An 18555-nucleotide genomic window follows, 5' to 3' on the forward strand; every position below is an offset into this window, starting at 1 on the left:
AACTTTTCCTCAGCATACCCTTCCTGCCTGCCCCTCAGCCTCACTGCAGCTGTCCCAGAGGTTTGGGGTTTTTAAGCAAGATCTCCAGGTGATTCTCAGACACATTCAAAGAGAATTGATGCTTTAAGCTCCTGCATTTAATTCCCTCCCTGTCCCTGATTTCTCAGAACTACCATGGGGTAAAGTGTGGAAAGCATTACACTTTATCTTGTTTATGGAGCAAGTTTATGTGAACTCTTCTCAGTTAAGACTTTTCTTTCTGTCACTCAGAAATGCCCCTAAATCTAGTACAGACCCACAAAAACCTAGTGCCCACCACCAGCTGACATCATCCCAGATCTTTCTTTGAAAGGTAAAGGAAGAAATATAATTTCCCTCTTATGTTTTACAGTCAACTGTTAGCAACCCCCACCTCCCTTCTAAGCAGACCTTATAAAAATCTAAGAACTTAAAGAAGGCAGCAGATTTACCCATAATTCCAAATCAAATTCTCAATGTCTCTTGGTTTGAAATCCTGCAGGTTCTGACAATTGCTTCATTAGCGTAAAAAAAATATTTCATACAGCTCTTTGTCATTGAGGCTGGAGCCTGAAATACACAGGCAATACACAAAAAGCTGAATTAAGCAGCTGGGAGAAGGCAATTTGATTTGGCTCCAGGGTGTCACAGAAAATTTCTAACAAATATCTGAGTAGTCCATTTAACCGAGTAGAAAATCCTTCTCACATTTTGAGTAGTCTTTTTACCAAAGTTTATTTCCTTATAAAGTTGAAAAACTAATTCCTAGAATCTGTGGGGGGTTCCCCCCGCTTAAACCTTATGCCTCCACCTGACAAGATTAGAAGGAAATCAGTGGATTATTTCTGAGTGAGTCCATTCTTTTTTTAACAAAGAATCACTTCACTGGAGTCAGAGCCTGGGACAGATCCAGTGCCCATGGGGTGCCACTATTTGCAGACTTTTACTAAACATCTTCTCTCAAACCACAACCAAAGCACTTCTGAAAACTGTAACAACAAAAACAAATCTAGTGGTGATGAGCTGAAAATTCCAGTCCCCCCACCAACCTCTAGAGGCCTTCTGTCACATCCGTGCCCAGAAGAGAATCCACATTTTCTTATGTTAGCTCTTCTCATTCTCCCTGCAGTGTTCTTTCCTCAAGCCACAGCCTTCTGTATTAAGGTAATTTGTCTAAGATTCAAATATCAGGGCACAAAGTTTTCAGCCCATGGCCCTTTGATACACCATTAAGTTTCATTTCAGCTGGCCTTAAAAAAACTAAAACTAAAGCAGGGAGTAGGCAAACCTCTGGTCGTTCAAGACGACCAAATGCTCTAATCAGACAAATGAAATGCTTCCACAACTTTTTACAAGTTTTTCAAAGTGAGAAACTGATTTACCTTGCAAGTTGTAAGCATTTTATAAACTAATTCTGGCATGACCATCTGCATAAATACAGATCTTACCCTCTTTTAAAAATATTTTATGTATTCGTTTATTTTTGGCTATGCTGTGTTTTTGTTGCTGCACACAGGCTTTCTCTAGCTGCAGCGAGGTGGGGGATACTCTCTAGTGGTGCAAGAGCTTCTTGCTGCAGTGACTTCCCTTGTTTTGGAACACAGGCTTTAGATGCATGGGCTTCAATAGCTGAGGCGCATGGACTCAGTAGTTATGCACGTGGGCTCAGCTACCCCATGGCATGTGGGATCTTAGTTCCCTGACCAGGGATCAAACTGGTGTCCCCTGCATTGCAAGGTGGATTCTTAACCACTTGACTACTAGGAAAGCCCAGATCTTACCCTCTTCTCCACTACCTTGTGCTACACCCCACCTCCCCACCCGTACAAAGGTCCACAGCAAAGGCATGGAGAAGGAACCACGAATGGACCAAGGTCTCAGGCAGCTTGGATGGGATGAAGAGTGGCCATAGACACTGCTGTGTGCGACCAGCACACAGCCACACCTGGGCCACATAAATGTGGTCTGGTGGCCTCACAGAGGTTCTGTGTGTTCTTGACACTCTTCTTCCCATCTATCCAGTGCTATCAAGCAACCTCCTAATTGACCCAATTTCCTCCTACCAAACAGGAGGGAGAGAGAATTACTGGGTAAGGGGCTGCACAGTAAATACGTAGGTGATCCACAGCTGATTTCCATGACACACAACAAAGGAATGGGAATATAGAGTCTGTCAGTGGCAGAGCAGGAATTAAGACTGGGCAGCCACTATCAACTGTGTGGCTTTAAGTACATTACTCACCCTCTCTTAAACTTGTCTTATACATATACTAAGGGTATTCGTCCTCACAGAAGGAAAAATTTAGTTCATACTTAATTCTGTGCATACTTAAATCTTTGCATACTGCATATAAATATACCTATTAACTCATTATACATTAAATAATTGGTCAATTAGTATTCTGAATGCTGTCTATTGTGCAGAAATATTTGGTTGATTATGATATAAACTGGGCACATTTTGTTTTTCCATTTAAAATGATGCAGTGTTTCCCCTCTTTGAAAAATTGATTATCTGACACCTTTTCCAGAAACCAGGAGACTTAGACACTGAGGAATGACTCGGTTTGGAAGGTGCTTAGCTCTGTCTTGGACACATGGCTTCCAGTAAATGGTGGCCGTATGACCAATAGTTTTACCAATATTCTAGTTTCAGGAGGTTATTTGGTCCAAAGAAGGATTCATCTGACTCACCTCCCTGGGTCCTGGTGTCAGCCCCATACAACAGCTACCGACCTATGGACTTTTCTCTAGGGCTGATTAGGGAACAGAAAAGGGCTGGTGTGGTTTTGGTGGTTTGTTTAACCTTGACGTTCAGAGTTGGTCTCATTGAGAAGCCTGTGCCTGTTTGCCGAGTTCTTGGCCCCTTGCAGTTGAGTTGGGGAGAGCTTGGAATCTGCTTGGCTTGTGAAGAATGTGATTAATGCTTTGCTTTACAGATGGATGACATGTTTCTTTCTGACTCAGATAGTATTTTCCAGATGTTACCCAGTGGGATGCACAACAGACATGGAATTAGATCCCCTGAAACTTCCACCTCAGAGAACAGATTCAAAGATGTTAGAGTAGATTATCCCACAGTGGGACAGCTCCCCTGGGGCTTGAGATAGGTATTACTTAATGCCTTCACCCTGAGGCTGGTGCCATGTCATGGACTGCTTCTTGGATCCTGGGAGTGTTCCCAGAAGCTCCTCGAGTGTTCCCAGAAGCTCCTCGAGTGTCTTTGAAGAAAGACAGTTCTTGTCTTGCTTGGAAAGCTTCTCTTCCACAACCTATGTGTCTTTCTTTTTCTCACTGTCTCAACACATTTCTCCAAACACCTTCCTCTGTCAAGTAAACTTCTTGATTAGACAAGCCAGGCATCTGTCTGTGGCTTGTGAAACAAAGCATCACAGAAACATTTTTAGTAATTCTCAAACCACCAACCTCTCTGTTAACAGCAGGGTGCGGTAATTGAGTCTCAGAAGGGTACTGACATCAGTTCTCTTAGGTGGGATAAGGGAGAAGCAGATGGTACCCACTAGGTGGCACTAGTGGTAAGGAACCCACCTGCCAATACAGAAGACGTAAGAGACTCGAGTTCGATCCCTGGGTCAGAAAGATTCCCCTGGAGGATGAAATGGCAACCCACTCCAGTATTCTTGTCTGAAAAATCCCATGGACAGAGGAGCCTGGTAGGCTACAGTCCAAAGAGTCACAGAGTCAGACACAACTGAGCCACTGAGCACACGTGTTCCATCTTCATTCTTCTTAAGTGTCATCATGGTGCTGGAGACCGAGGGTAGAGCTATGCACAAAGCAGACAAAATCCAGCCTTACTGGGCCAGTTGTCATCAAGAGGAAATAGAAAATAAACAAGCAGACAAATTAATCTTAGAAGCCTAGTTCCATGAAAAAATGAAAAAAACAAAAAAACAAAAAAACCATGAATGTTAAAGCTGCCATTGCTGCCTCAGCCTGTTAGGCCCTTAATATGTGGCTCATCCCAGCTGAGATATACTGGTCAGTGTAAACCACACAGCAGATTTCAAAGATTTAGTGTGACAAAAAGAATGTCAAATAGCACATTGATACCTTTTAGAATTTTGATTGTGTGTTGAAGTGATCATATCTTGCATATATGTGTATCTTGCAATAAAATGTATTATTCACATTAATTTCATTTATTTCTTTTATGGTTTGAAAGGTGGCTACTTGGGACATCCCTGGTGGTCCAGTAGTTAAAAATCCACCCTCCAATACAGGGAACTAAGATCCCACATGCCATGGGGCAACTAAGCTTGTGTGCCCCAAGTAGAGAAGCCATGTGCCACAACTGCTGAGCCCACATGCTGTAGAGCCTGTCCATGGTCCACAGCTGGGGAAACCCCCATGCACTGCAACGAAGACCCAGCACAGCACAAACAAAACAAAACATGCGGTTACCAGGAATTTTAAAGTGTGCCTAGCACTTGTAGCTTGCATTGTATTCCTATTGAATGGCACTGTGCTAGAGAACACAGGGGAGGGATGGGGACTTCCAACTTTGGACAGGGTATCTGGGAAGGCATCCCTGAGGAGGTGGCCCCTGAAGCTGAGACCCAAGAAATCAAGTGGGATAGAGCCTGGTGGAACTGACAGAAAGTCACAGAAGCAGAAGTGAAGTGAGAGCAGTGGAGAGAGGATAAGATGAGGTTGGCTAGATAGGGTAGGTAGAAGCCAGACTGAGGAGAAAATTATAAGGACTTGAATTTCGTTCTAAATGCAATGGGGCATCACTTTAAAAGCCAAAGTCAGCTGGTTTTAATCAAGGCAGCAAATTGACAGCTTGTGTTACCATAGTTGAAGACAGAAAGACTGCGTTTAGGAAATAAGGACTTCCTGGGAGAACTTCCTTATATAGAAGTTCAACCCTGACTGTCTTACTTGAACTGGGCTATTGAGGCTGCCCACTTTTCCTTCCTATTCATAAAATAATAAGCGTCATAGACTCTGTGGCAGAGAAGGCAATAGCACCCCACTCTAGTACTCCTGCCTAGAAAATCCCATGGACGGAGGAGCTTAGTGGGCTGTAGTCCATAGGGTCGCTAAGAGTCGGACACAACTGAGCGACTTCCCTTTCGCTTTTCCCTTTCCTGCATTGGAGAAGGAAATGGCAACCCACTCCAGTGTTCTTGCTTGGAGAATCCCGGGGACGGGGGAGCCTGGTGGGCTTCCATCTCTAGGGTCACACAGAGTCGGACACGACTGAAGCGACTTAGCAGCAGCAGCAGCAGCAGACTCTGTGGTGGTTAATGTTCCAGGACTATTTGTCAAGCTTTCTGTTTATTTTTATTTATTAATTTTTGCACAGTGCTTTGAACCGGATGCCCTGTTACTAATAGCTGGAGGAGATTTCGAGGATCAGCTCAGAGAGGAAGTGATCCAGCGAGTTTCTCTTCTCCTCCTCTATTACATCATTCATCAGGAAGAGATTTGTTCTTCTAAGCTCAACATGAGTAATAAGGAGTATACGTTTTACCTGCACAGCCTTCTCAGCCTCAGGCAGGATGAAGACTCCTATTTCCTTTCACAGAATGAGACAGAAGATATCCTGGCTTTCACCAGGCAGTACTTTGACACTTCCAGAAACCAGGTAAGAAAGTCAGAATTGCTAACTAGCTCTGCTGCTAAGATACAGTCTCAGAGCATGACTTTTTGTCACTAATATATTTGTAAGATGCTCAAAAACTTCTTAGAGAGGTAAGTAGTTGTCGTTTTTAGTGATGGGATGTTGTAACATAATTTAAAATTCTGAGTCTGAAGGGGGGAATGTAACAATTAATCAGTTGTCAGATGAGTTTTAGCCAGAAGCTGGGTAGGAGGGTGGGCAGACAGGCCAGGTAACGAGGCGGCTCTATTCTGAGTCCCCCTGAGCACTAGAGTGAATGTGATTCATGGCTTTTGATCAGTCTCCAAGGACTGAACTCGAGCAGTGATTACAGTGTGTCTATTTGCCTTGCCTTCTGGCTAGAGAAAGAGAAGGTAGTAAGAGTTGGGGAGGGATGAATTTATTATTAGTTACTTCCCGGACGATGCAGCTTGCAAAAAGCCTTATTCATGACAGCACAGACATTATCTCTTTTGTGGCTTTTGATTGGTGCTGCCCATATTCAGCGGTCCCAAGCCTTTTCTTCTCTTCCAGCTCCCACTGTTAGGAAACAAGCATTTGTTGCCTCATTACTATTCCAGTAAAAGCTGACCCTTCAGTTACCTTTTTGCTTTCTGCTTTGTGGCGGAAAGTTTGAGCTGATAACATTTTCTGAACATGAACTCTTGTAAGCCATATTTTCTTAAAGAATTAATTGAGAAGCCACCAGCACATTTTGAAGAGTGTGGCAGAATGTGTTATTTTTTCCTCTTGAATTATTAATTGATATGTGTCTCAGTCCATTTGGGCTGATATAATATAAGTGTCATAAACTGGGTGGCTTACAAACAACAGAAACTTATTCTCACACTTCTGGAGACTGGAAAGTCGAAGATCAAAGTGCTGGGTAGATTTGGTATCTGATGAGAGGCTACTTTTTGGTTCACAGAAAGTCGTCTCTCCTTTGTGTCCTCACATGGTGGGAGGAGCAAGGGAGACCTGTGGAGTGTTATATAAGGACACTAATTCCATTCATGAGGGTTCCACCCTCATGATCTAATCACCTTCCCAAAGCTTCACTTCCTAATATCATCACCGTGGAGGTTAGGATTTCATTTGAATTTTTGGCGAGACACAAACATTCACTCTGTGGCAACATATACTGATAAATTTAAATTCTTGACCTCAATTCTGATTTCTAGGAGTTCAAAGGTATTTGTACAATCATGCTGCAACTTAATGCCAGAAAACATACCTTCCAATTTGCTGTAAATAGGCTTAATTTCTCTCATATTTGGCAGAACAAATGGAAAGACAGTTTACTAAGAACTTTGTAGATGTCATTTCAGTAACTTAGAATCACATGAATCTCAAAACTTTGGCCATATTCTTTTTCTACTTCCAACTGAGAAAATGTGGTTCTTTCATAAAATTCAATTTTTCTGCTTAAATAAGGAGGTGTCTCTACAGAGAATTTCCTCAGTGAAACATCTATATAATACAAGATCAGTTCAAATTAGCCACTGGGATTTTAGCCTCCTGTGTGTTATTATCTTTTGATATATATTAAATGCAAATGAAAAGCCAGCATTTAAAGGCAGATGGAGTGTATATATTTAAAGCAGACTTCTGGTTATGCAATGCATACTGCAAATACCTGAGTTTCTGAGTATGTGTGTGTGAGATTAAACATTCCTGTAACAGAATAAACTACTTCAATATTATATGTTGATCTAGTTTATTCTTATATTGAGTCAAAAAGAACTGAGCTACTGATGAGTCATAACCCTGCGCTGCACCTTGGAACTATCTCATGGAGGAAAGCATTGTCTCCAGATCCTGGATCCTGTGGCCTGTGCACTTGGACTTGGGTTCCTCTAGGATGTCAGTCAGTCTGGACTTTGCAGAAGGCCTCTTGGCACCTCACTGCAGGCTGCTGCTCTCTGACTAGAGGATATATAAGGGCACAGAAGGTTCTGGCAATCCAGGTCCGAAATGACTAGCAGGTCTTGGTTTGCATAGGACTCAATCTCCTTAAGTCACACCACTAACAGTAGCTCCAGCTGAGCCTTAACCAGCTCATTAAGAGAGACAACGTTACTCTATCATACCCTGATTTAGCCACCTTCCCTAATGGTCCAGAGTCTAAACATCCCTTTAGTCCTTCCTTCTGTTCCAACTCGGTTTCATCTTCCGGACGCAGTGTCTGAATGCACCCACCTCTCTCCATTCTTTCTGCTCTTGCTGTTTCCATGGTAAATGTACCTGGTCTTCCACTAACCCTGCTTCTTCATGAATATTTGTGACCACATCCTAAGGACTTCAGGGATGGAAACAACCTTTAGAATCTTCCTTTGTCCTCACTGGCACTTTGAGATGATTACTCTTTTACAGCTTCCATGAAAAACCCACCCCACCTCTATACCATGCACACTCTCTGCTGTTTTAACTTGTTATTGTCGTTCATGAGTCTGGCTACTTCTCCAAATTTGTTTAAAGTTTGATAACTGCCTCTCAGCCTTCCATGCTGCTCCCCACCATAGCTGTGAATAGGCTCTTGCCAAACTCACCAATTACAGACTTTAAAAAAAACCGACACACTATTGAATACAGTTCTCTAAACCAGCAGTCCCTGACTTTTTGGCACCAGGGACTGGTTTTGTGGAAGACAATTTTTCCATGGATGGAGCAGGGAGATGTTTCCAGTTTTTTTCACTGCTCACCTCTTCACGTGTGGCCCAGTTTCTAACAGACCATGAACTGCTACCTGTTTGTGGCCTGGGCTTAGGGGACCCTTGCCCTAAACCATAATGGAAAAGAACATGAAAAAGAGTCTGTGTGTGTGTGTGTGTGTGTATGTGTGTGTATACATATATATATAATTAAGTCACTTTGCTGTACAGCAAAAATTAAACAATGAAACACAATAGTGTAAATCAACTATATACTTCAGTAAATAATCTTATCAGAACTTTTCCCCCATTGTCCTGCATCACAAGGCAACATTGACATAGTAAACCTCCCCTTAGTTCCTCATTTGATGAACATACTTCCTCCTTCTCACACTCCTGTACATGCACTCAGCTGCTCAGTCATGTCTGACTCTTTGTGACCCCATGGACCATAGCCCACCAGGCTCCTCTGTCCATGGGAATTCTCCCGGCAAGAATACTGGAGTGGGTTGCCATGCCCTCCTACAGGGGATCTTCCCAACCCAGGAATCAAACCCAGGTCTCCCACATTGCAGGCAGATTCTTTAGTGCCTGCGCCACCAGGGAAGCCCTCCTGTACATGGTATTCCTAAATCATTTATGTCCTGCTCCGTGCCCTCACTTTTGAAGTCAAGTCCCATCTCCATGAAGCTCTCCTTCTCTCCCTGATTTCTTCCCTTTTTTCACCTGTACCGCACAGCATGCAGCCAGTGCAGGAGACATAAGACCTGTGGGTTTGGTCCCTGGGTTGGGACGATCCCCTGGAGAAGGAAATGACAACCCAGTCCAGTGTTCTTGCCTGGAGAATCCCATGGACAGAGGAGCCTGGCAGGCTATAGTCTGTGAGGTCTGTCTGTATATGAGTGGATGGCTCAAAAGAAAAATCTGGACTGGTATGCAGCAGAATTGAAGGTCATCAGTATTTGGGAGTGCTTGGCATTGTGAGTGCATCTCAAGTAACAAGAATATAGTAAGGAGAGGGAAAACCAAAGTTGGGCCATGGGGAGCACCATGGCAAAGAGTTGGACACGACAGAAAGACTAACACAATATGGCATGTAGGATTTTAGTCCCCTGACCAGAGATTGAACCTGTGTCCCCTCCATTCAAAAGTGAAATTTTAACTACTGGACCACTGGGAAAATCCCGTCATTCATTGATTTCTGTCATCCCACATTTCATGTTTTTTTTCTCCCATTTCCATCACACCCATCTCCTGGTTTTCTTCTCACTTGTCCAGCTATTCCTTTGAAGGATGAACGTGACCTGCCATCCCTTAAGCTGGGCTTCCCTTGTAGCTCAGCTAGTAGAGAATCTGCCTGCAATGTGGGAGACCTGGGTTCGATAACTGGGTTGGGAAGATCCCCTCAAGACGGGAAAGGCTATCCACTCAAGTATTCTGGTCTGGAGAATTCCATGGACTGTATAGTCCATGGGGTCACAAAGAGTCGGATACGACTGAGTGACTTTCACTCACTTGACTCACAACGTCAAGCACTCCCAAACACTGATGACCTTCAGTTCTGCTGCATACCAGTCCAGATTTCTCTTCTGAGCCATCAGCTCATATAAACACCTGCCTTTCAAAATTCTCCCTTGGCTATTTCCTTGGCTCTTGAAATTCAGTATTAAAATGGAAAGTCATTATTTCTATTCCTGAACCTGTCCTTTCTTTGCTGTTGCTCATGTAGCTCTGGAAATAGCCTCTACTTTGGCTTGTGTGATGCTGCGCATTCCTGTTCTTCTTGCTCTCTGACCCCCATTTTCACCTATGCAGGCTCATCTCTCTTTCTCTGTGTAGACTTTTTTTATTCCTATGCTATATGTTTTACCTCCATAATTTATTTTATAACTTGAAGTTTGCACCTCTTATTTCCCTTCACCTATTTCACCCAATCTCCCACTCCATCTCCTAGGGCAGCCATCAGTTTGCTCTCTATTTCCATAAGTTTGTTTCTATTTTGTTCGGTTCGCTTGTTTTTTAGATTCCATATATAAATGAGGTTATATAGTGTTTTTCTTTGGCCTCCTAGTTTGTTTCACTTAGCATAGTGCCATTTTGTTGCAAATGGCAAGATTTCATTCTTTTTCATGGCTGCATTATGTTCCTTTGTACATGTGTACATGTATACATGCATACAAGCTCAGCTGTTGTCTGACTCTTTGTGACCCCATGGACTATAGGCCACTAGGCTCCTCTGTCCATGGGACTTTTCAAACAAGAATACTGGCGTAGGTTGCCATTTCTTCTTCCAGGGAATCTTCCTGACCCAAGGATTAAACCTGCATATCATGTGTCTGTTACATTGCAGGCAGATTCTTTACCTGCTGAGCCATCGGGTGTATACATATATACCACATTTTCTTTATCTATTAATCAATCAATGGATGTTTAGGTTTCTTCCATATCTTGCCTATAGTGCTGCAGCCACTATGGAAAACAGAATGAAGCTTCCTCAAAAAATTAAAAATAGAACTACCAAACAATCTAGCAACTCTTGTACTGAATATTTGTACTGAGTATTATACCCAAGAGAAAGAAACCTACCAATTCAAAAACAGCTCTGTGGTCACTGTGTGTAGATTGTAAGCATTAATGCTCTTTCAGGCATGATCTTAGCCCCCGTCATTCCCCGTTCTTCCTCCAGGGTAGCACATCTGTAGTTAAAGATGACTCACAAGAGTGTATCTCCATCCCAGACACTCCTGTGAACTCCAGACTCACATAAGCTCTTCAGCATCTTTTCTTTAAGGATGTGGTAAAGACACCTCATACTTAAAATACCCATAAGTCAACCCCTCGAGACCCAGGCTTCATGTGTCACTTCATAGGTCAGCAGATAAAGGCCCAACTAGAAATTTTATTTTCTAAATTTCTTCCACCTTTATATCTAATATATCTCCAAGTCCTACTGCTATTTCCTCCTGAAGAGATCCATACCCTGATGACTTTTCTCCAATTATCACCATCACTGTTTTTTACCTGGACTACTGTAATAGTCTTCCAACTGTGCTTCTAGGAATCACTGACTTCCTTTCCAGTCTATTGTTCTCCACCACGTAGCCAGAGTGAATTCATCAAAACACACTAGACCTATAGCCCTATTCCAATCCCTTGCTCAAAATCCTCCTTTGGCTTCCAGTTGATTTTAGGATATAGGGCAAACTCCATTACATGCCAATAAACCTTTGGCCTTCACCATGCTCCTCTCTTCCCATTTGCTCAGCAACAACGTATCTGCTTGTGAACGCAGGAGATGCAGGAGACAGGAACTCAGTCGCTGGGTCAAGAAGATCCCCTGGAGAGGGAAATGGCAACCCACTCCAGTATTCTTGCGTGCAAAATTCCATGGGCAGAGGAGCCTGGTGGGATACAGTCCATGGAGTCACAAAGAGTTGGACACAACTGAGTGATTGAGCATACACACACACACACACACATCCACTTGATACTGATTCAACTAGTAGATTCACTTATTATTTATAAAAATTGTGAGATGGGTGATGACCCATATTTTTGTTTTGGATCCTTCTTCTTCCCTTCATATCTTACTGTTGTAGCGAACCTCTCTTTGGGAATGAAAAGAGAATCCATGTCATCACTAGCCTATGGCTGGAGGAAGTTTTGGTTGATAAGGAGGAAGCTAAACCAAGTAGTTGAAGGCAGATGTGAAAGGGAGCGTGCTTTGTGATCATATAAGACAGCAGAGTCAGCTTGAAGTCAACATCAGGAATATAGATTTGAATGTTATCAGCCTTCAGGCTACACTTGAAGCTGGAGAAAAACAGTTCACCACTTGAAAGGATGAAAGTTAAACTGTGCCCCTCAGATTGGGACTTAGACTTATGGTATTTTAATTGAGATCGCACCTGTTCTCAGGACTAATGAAGCTCAGATTCTTGAGGTCTCAGCACAGAAAGAAGTCAGTGAGAGAGAAAGTGATAGTTAAGAAGTGGATTTGTTTAGAGAGAAACATACGCCACAGTGTGGGCCATCTGAGAATGTAGGCACCCTGGGGTTGTCAATTTTTAGAGGGCTGGGTAATTTCATAGACTAATGCATGGAAGGAGTAGTCCGGCTATTTTGGGGAAGGGGTGGAGATTTCCAGGAATTGGGCCACTGCCCACTTTTTGACCTTTATGGTCTGCCTTAGAACTGTCATGGCAACTGTGGGTGTGTCACTCAGCTTGCTGAGTGTGACGATGAGTATATACTGAGGCTCAAGTTCTAGAGAAAGTTGACTCATCCACCATCTTGGACATATTTGATTCTAATCAGTTTATGTCATGTCCCTCCTGTTTCATAATAGTCAGGGCAAGAGTCTCATTGGAGAAAACGCATCTTTAGATGAATAATGAGAAAGATTAGATAGGTAAGAACCACTGAGATGGGAGATGAAAAACTCAGCGTCATGGCAGATGAAGGAAACAAGTATTTTCCAGATAGAGCTCTATCTGAGACTAGAAAATGATGCGACGCTGCGCTGTGCTGTGCTTAGTTGCTCAGTCGTGTTTCACTCTTTGCAACCCCATGAACTGTAGCCCATCAGGTCTCTCTGACCATAGGATTCTCCAGGCAAGAGTGGGTTGTCATGCCCTCCTCCAGGGGATCTTCCCAACCCAGGGATCAAACCCAGGTCTCCCGCACTGCAGGTGGATTCTTTACCGTCTGAGCCACCAGATGTTCTTCTTCTTTTTTTTTAAATTACTTTTGGCTGTACTGGGTCTTTGTTGCAGTGCGTGTGTGGGTTTCTCATTGCAGTGACTTCTCATGTTGTGGGGCACAGACTCTAGGGCCTGAGGGCTCAGCAGCTGTGGTGTCCAAGTTTAGTTGCCCCATGGCAGGTGGAATCTTCCCAGACCAGGGATTGAACCTGTGTTTTTTTGCATTGGCAGGCAGATTTTCAACAACTGAACCACCAGGGAAGTCCCTAGAGATTTTTTAATCAGAATAGCTTCAGAAGTTAACATTTCCTTTTTACTTTGTGTCTGATTTTTCAGTGTATGGAAACCAAAGTGCTGCAGAAAAAATCTGGAATCCTAAGCAGTGATGGTGCCGATGAAAACACTCTTCCTCAGTTGGCAGCGACAATCATTGCTTTGTCCCTCCAAGGTGTTTGTCTGGGACAAAGAAACTTGCCTCCCCCAGACTATTTTACAGAATACATTTTCAGTGCCTTGAATAGTACGAATACTCTTCACCTATCAGGTAAGGATGCTTTTCATGAATTTCATTTCCAAGTCACACCTACTAAATATAAACTGTTCCAAAAACAAAGGTGGAAGCATTGTGGTGACCGAGTTTGTTCAGGTATGTTTTAAACACCCTTTTTATCTCAGCTTGTAGCGAGACAGCCCAGGGGGCCTTGTCAGGGCAAACATGCTATGACATCTGTGGCGTGATAAGGCAAAGCAAAAACAAAAACAGCACCCTTGAGCAGGGATGATGAGATTGTGGGTAGAGAGTTGAAGGGAGAGATTTTTATGATCTGTTACTAGTACTAATTGGAATGTCCTAGGTGGCTCAGTGGTAAAGAATCTGCCTGCCAGTGCAGGAGATGCAAGTTCTATTCCTGGGTCAGGAACACCCCCTGGAGGAGGAAATGGCAACCCACTCCAATATTCTTACCTGGGAAATCCCACGGGCAGAGGAGCCTGGCAGGCTACAGTCTGTGGGGTCACTAAGAGTCGGATATGACTTTGCAAATGAGGGCACCCTAGCACTACTATCTCTTTTGGTATAAAGTGTTGGGCAATAGGTGACGAAGTATCTTGTAGAACAGAGGTCTCCAGCCTCCAGGATCTAATGCCTGATGACTTCAGGACCTGATGTAATAAAATAATAGAAATAAAATGCACAATAAATGTAATGTGTTTGAATCATTCCAAAACCATCCCCTCCCTCCCACCTCTCTTCCCCCTAACTGCCCACCACCTGGTCCCTGGAAAAATTGTCTTCCACAAAACTGCTCCTTAGTGCCAAAAAAGTTGGGGACTGCTTGTGGAGAAGGATAAAAGGGTATTCCAAATGGTGCAAGAGGCTTGGTAGCAGTTTGCTTGGAACCATAAAAGTAAGTCGTGTTGTGTTAAACAGAAGCATTGTAAAATATGCGGCCTGGCTGCATTTGTGACTGCCAGCATTTTAGGGATCTGAGATAAAATAGGACATCATGGAATGAAATCAGAATGTGTGTTTCACACATTTCTTTGTACTCGACAAGACATTAAGAGTGAAATGACTTAATTTTTTCATCTGCATTAGAACGCCCAGCTTTCTGCACACACCGAGGGGACTTGGTGTGTCACTTCATAGCTGGTGCTTTTGCCAACATATTTCCTCTTGGGAAGTCACAACACAGAAGAGAAATACAAATTTTCCAAGACGCCAGCAGCACACTCATGATCTAGATAAATCTTCCAACTTTGAAAGGGATCAAGGGCTAAGAGTCATCCAAATCTGCACAGAACTTTCCCTGACTTGTTTGTATAACCAGTTGAATGACAGATGTGTTTTTCTGTAATTCATTTTATATGCTTAAAGCCAGCGGTCCCCAACCTTTCTGGCACCAGGCACTGTTCTGTGAAAGAGAGTTTTTCCATGGACCAGAGGAGGGGGATGGTGTAAGGATAATTCAAGGGCATTACATCTGTTGTGCGCTTTATTTCTATTATTATTAAACCTCAGCTCCACCTCAGGCATTAGACCCTGAAGGTTGAGGACTCTTGATTTGACTTGTGAACACAAAGAGGGATGGAGAGGATGGGACAAATGGAAAAAGTAGCATGGAAACGTATATATTACCATATGTAAAATAGGTAGCCAGTGGGAATTTGCTGTATGACTCAGGGAGCTCAAACCAGTGTGCTCTGGGACAGCCTGGAGAGGTGGGATGGGGTGGGAAGTTGGAGGGAGGGGACATATGTATACTTACGGTTGATTCATGATGATGTATGGCAGAAATCAATACAATATTGTAAAGCAGTTTATCCTTCAATTAAAAATTAACTAATTTTTTTAAAAAAAAGGAAAGAAATCTTTATTAAGATGAAAACTGAAGCACCAGTCAATTGTGTTACCTAGCTGTCATCATTCAGAGAAGGCGATGACACCCCACTCCAGTACTCTTGCCTGGAAAATCCCATGGACGGAGGAGCCTGGTAGGCTGCAGTCCATGGGGTCGCAAAGAGTCAGACACGACTGAACCACTTCACTTCCACTTTTCACTTTCATGCATTGGAGAAGGAAATGGCAACCCACTCCAGTGTTCTTGCCTGGAGAATCCCAGGGACAGGGGAGCCTGGTGGGCTGCCGTCTATGGGGTCGCGCAGAGTCGGACACGACAGAAGCGACTTAGCAGCAGCAGCAGCAGTTGTCATCACTAGGACAGAGACCAGGAGAAGGCATGCTGTGCTGAGAATGATTTTGATATGGGAAAGAGGGATTATGAAATTGAGATTTTGGATGACTGAGTTTCAGCAGGACAGTTTCCATGTCAACCAAAGGAATGCAATTACTCCACTTTTCAAATAAAAATTTGTGCCACTTGAAGGCTCAACACTGGAGTACAGAATATGGTTGGAGGCAAGCTGTACTGTAAGATCAAGGCGAGCTGTCTGCATATGAAACCATCATGGACCTGGGATAAAAAACCCACATGTTTGTGACAGACGTTCAGTATCACTCATTTGGGCACAAAGCAGCCACGTTTGCATTTGAGAACTCAGAATTCCTTCCCATTTCAGTACAATTAAATGCTTATTCCAGAGGCCCTGAGGCATTTTTTCTAACAGCTGCCTCTGAGTTAGGGCCCTACTGACACTGATTGCATTTTGGAGTAGGAGGAACAAAAGTTTGCTATTTTTACGTGGGTTTTTTAAAAAAATGTTTTTATTATAGAGATTTTCAAATATAAATAAAAGTAGAAACAATAAAACAATGAACTCCCATGTACACAGTCCCTACCTCAACAAGCAACAGCAATTTGGATAATCTTATTTTATATGTCCCTCCATTCTCTCCCATTACTTGATTATTGTTGTTCAGTTGCTCAGCCTGACTCTTTGCAACCCCACAGACTCTACCATGCCAGGCTTCCCCGTTCTTCACCATCTCCTGGATCTTGCTCAAACTCATGTCCATTGAGTTGGTGATGCCCTCCAACCGTCTCGTCCTCTGTCGTCCCCTTCTCCTCCTGCCTTCAATCCTTCTTAGCATTAGATCTTTTCCAATGAATTGGCTCTCTGCATCAGGTGGCCAAAGTATTGGAGGTTCAACTTCAGCATCAGTCCTTCCAGTGAATATTCAGGATTGATTTCCTTTAGAATTCATTATTTGATCTCCTTGCAGTCCAAGGGACTCTCAAGAGTCTTCTCCAACACCACAGTTCAAACACATCAATTCTTCAGCGCTCATTACTTGTTTATTTTGAAGCAAATCATCAACCTGTTGGTATTTCTGTATGAATCTCTAGAAGAGAAGGCTTTTTTTAAAAAAGCATCTATTAGCATCACAACTAAAAAAGTGAATGATTCTATAATGTTCATTTTTTCAGCTTTTAACAAATATTTTCATTTTTTATTGAACTAGGATCTAAATAAGGTCTATAAAATGTGAATTGTTGATGTCATTGAAGTTTTTTTCAAGGTGTCTTGCCCTTCCCCTCCACTATATTTTTTGGCAGTTTTTTTTTTTTGTTGGAAAAATGTGCCAGGACTGTGCTGTTTTATGTGTACCAGCTTTATAGTATATTTTAATTTCTGGTAGATCTAGCCTTCTTCATTGCTCTTCTTTTCAGGGTTTTCCTGGCTTGTTCATTCTTACTGACAAATATCACCTAACTGTTAAATTCTGGGGGATAAAAACCTTGTGATAATATTATTCTAATTGTTAAAAAATTATGAAATAACTTAGAAATGATATTTACAAGATGTTACGTTTTTAAATCCCGTAGTATGTCTTCCTATTTGTTCATGTTTACATGTCTATTTTGTGGAGTGTTCTATTGTTTCCCTCACATAGGTTTCAGACATTTCCTGGTACATTTATACCTAGACATTTAACTTTCTTTTTGTATCTCTTAACTGGGGTCCTCTCTTTCATTATAGCTTCTAACTGGTTTTTGTTTGTCCATATGAAGGTTAGTGATTTTTTTTTTAGATTAATTTTGTAACTCACTCCATGATTAAATCTTTCATTTTATTTTTGCCCTAATTATTTAGAGTTTTCAGATATATAATTATACCATCACCAAATAGATATAGAGTTACCTCTTCTTTTTCAATTCTTGTATCTCTATTTTCTTTGTTACCTGATTATATTAGTTAATAACCTCAATATAATGGTGGATATTTTGAGAATGAACCCTTATGTTTTTGACCTTGAAAGAAAAGCTTCTAGTGTTTCCTCGTTGAGTTTAGAGAACATATGTTAAAAAGTATTTATTATAGTCTTTTATATTAATCCATATATTTACATTTCTAGTAGTCTTCATTTCTTCCTGTAGACTCAATTTACCATTCTGGTCATTTCTTTTTAGTCTAAATCACTTCACTTAGTCTTTCTTGTAAGACAGGTCTGCTGTCAATAAATTCACCATTCATTGTTTATCTGGGAATAATTTTATTTCACCTTTGTTTTATGCTGGGTATTAAATTCTTAACTGACAGTTATTTTTCTCTGCATTTTGAATATCTTATTCCACTACTTTCCGGACTCCAATGTTAAGATGATAAGTTAACTGTTAATTGTACTGATGTTCCTTTTTATGTGATGAGTCAGTTTTCCATTACTACTTTCAAGGTATAGCTTTGTGTTTGACTTGTTTTTTTATATTTATCCTATTTGATGTCTGATGAACTTATTGAACATGTTTATCGAGGTTTCACATCAAATTGAGAATGTTTTTAACCATTATTTTCTTCAGTATTTTTTTCTACTTCTTTCTCTCTCTCCTCTCCAAGTGACTGCCATTGCATATAGGTCAGTGTACTTGCTGTTTCCCATAGGTCTCTGAAACTTGTTCTTTTTTCTCTTTCTGTTCTTCAGAGTAGATTATTTCTATTAATTTATCTTTAACTCAGTAATTGTTTCTTCTGCCATCCCAATACGCTGCTGTGAATTTTTCACTTCACCTATTCTATTCTTCTAGTCCAGAATTTCCATTTAGACTTTATATAATTTTGATCTCCTGATTAAAAGTTGCTGTTTGTTAGTTTATTA

General features: G+C 41.9%; 1 protein-coding gene across 2 annotated transcripts in view; it reads left to right on the forward strand.

Annotated features, from left to right (window-relative positions):
- The window catches only part of SLC39A12 (solute carrier family 39 member 12), an 80831-nt gene that overhangs the window by 2890 nt on the left and 59386 nt on the right, over positions 1–18555 (forward strand). For both annotated transcript variants that reach the window (XM_069548859.1, XM_069548857.1), the window contains exons 2-3: positions 5351–5632; positions 13338–13545. In XM_069548859.1, coding sequence (XP_069404960.1) covers positions 5351–5632; positions 13338–13545 — 490 coding nt within the window. The remainder of the gene's footprint in view (positions 1–5350; positions 5633–13337; positions 13546–18555) is intronic.

This window comes from Ovis canadensis, chromosome 13, assembly GCF_042477335.2.
Source record: "Ovis canadensis isolate MfBH-ARS-UI-01 breed Bighorn chromosome 13, ARS-UI_OviCan_v2, whole genome shotgun sequence".
In the NCBI taxonomy this organism is placed as follows: domain Eukaryota; kingdom Metazoa; phylum Chordata; class Mammalia; order Artiodactyla; family Bovidae; genus Ovis; species Ovis canadensis.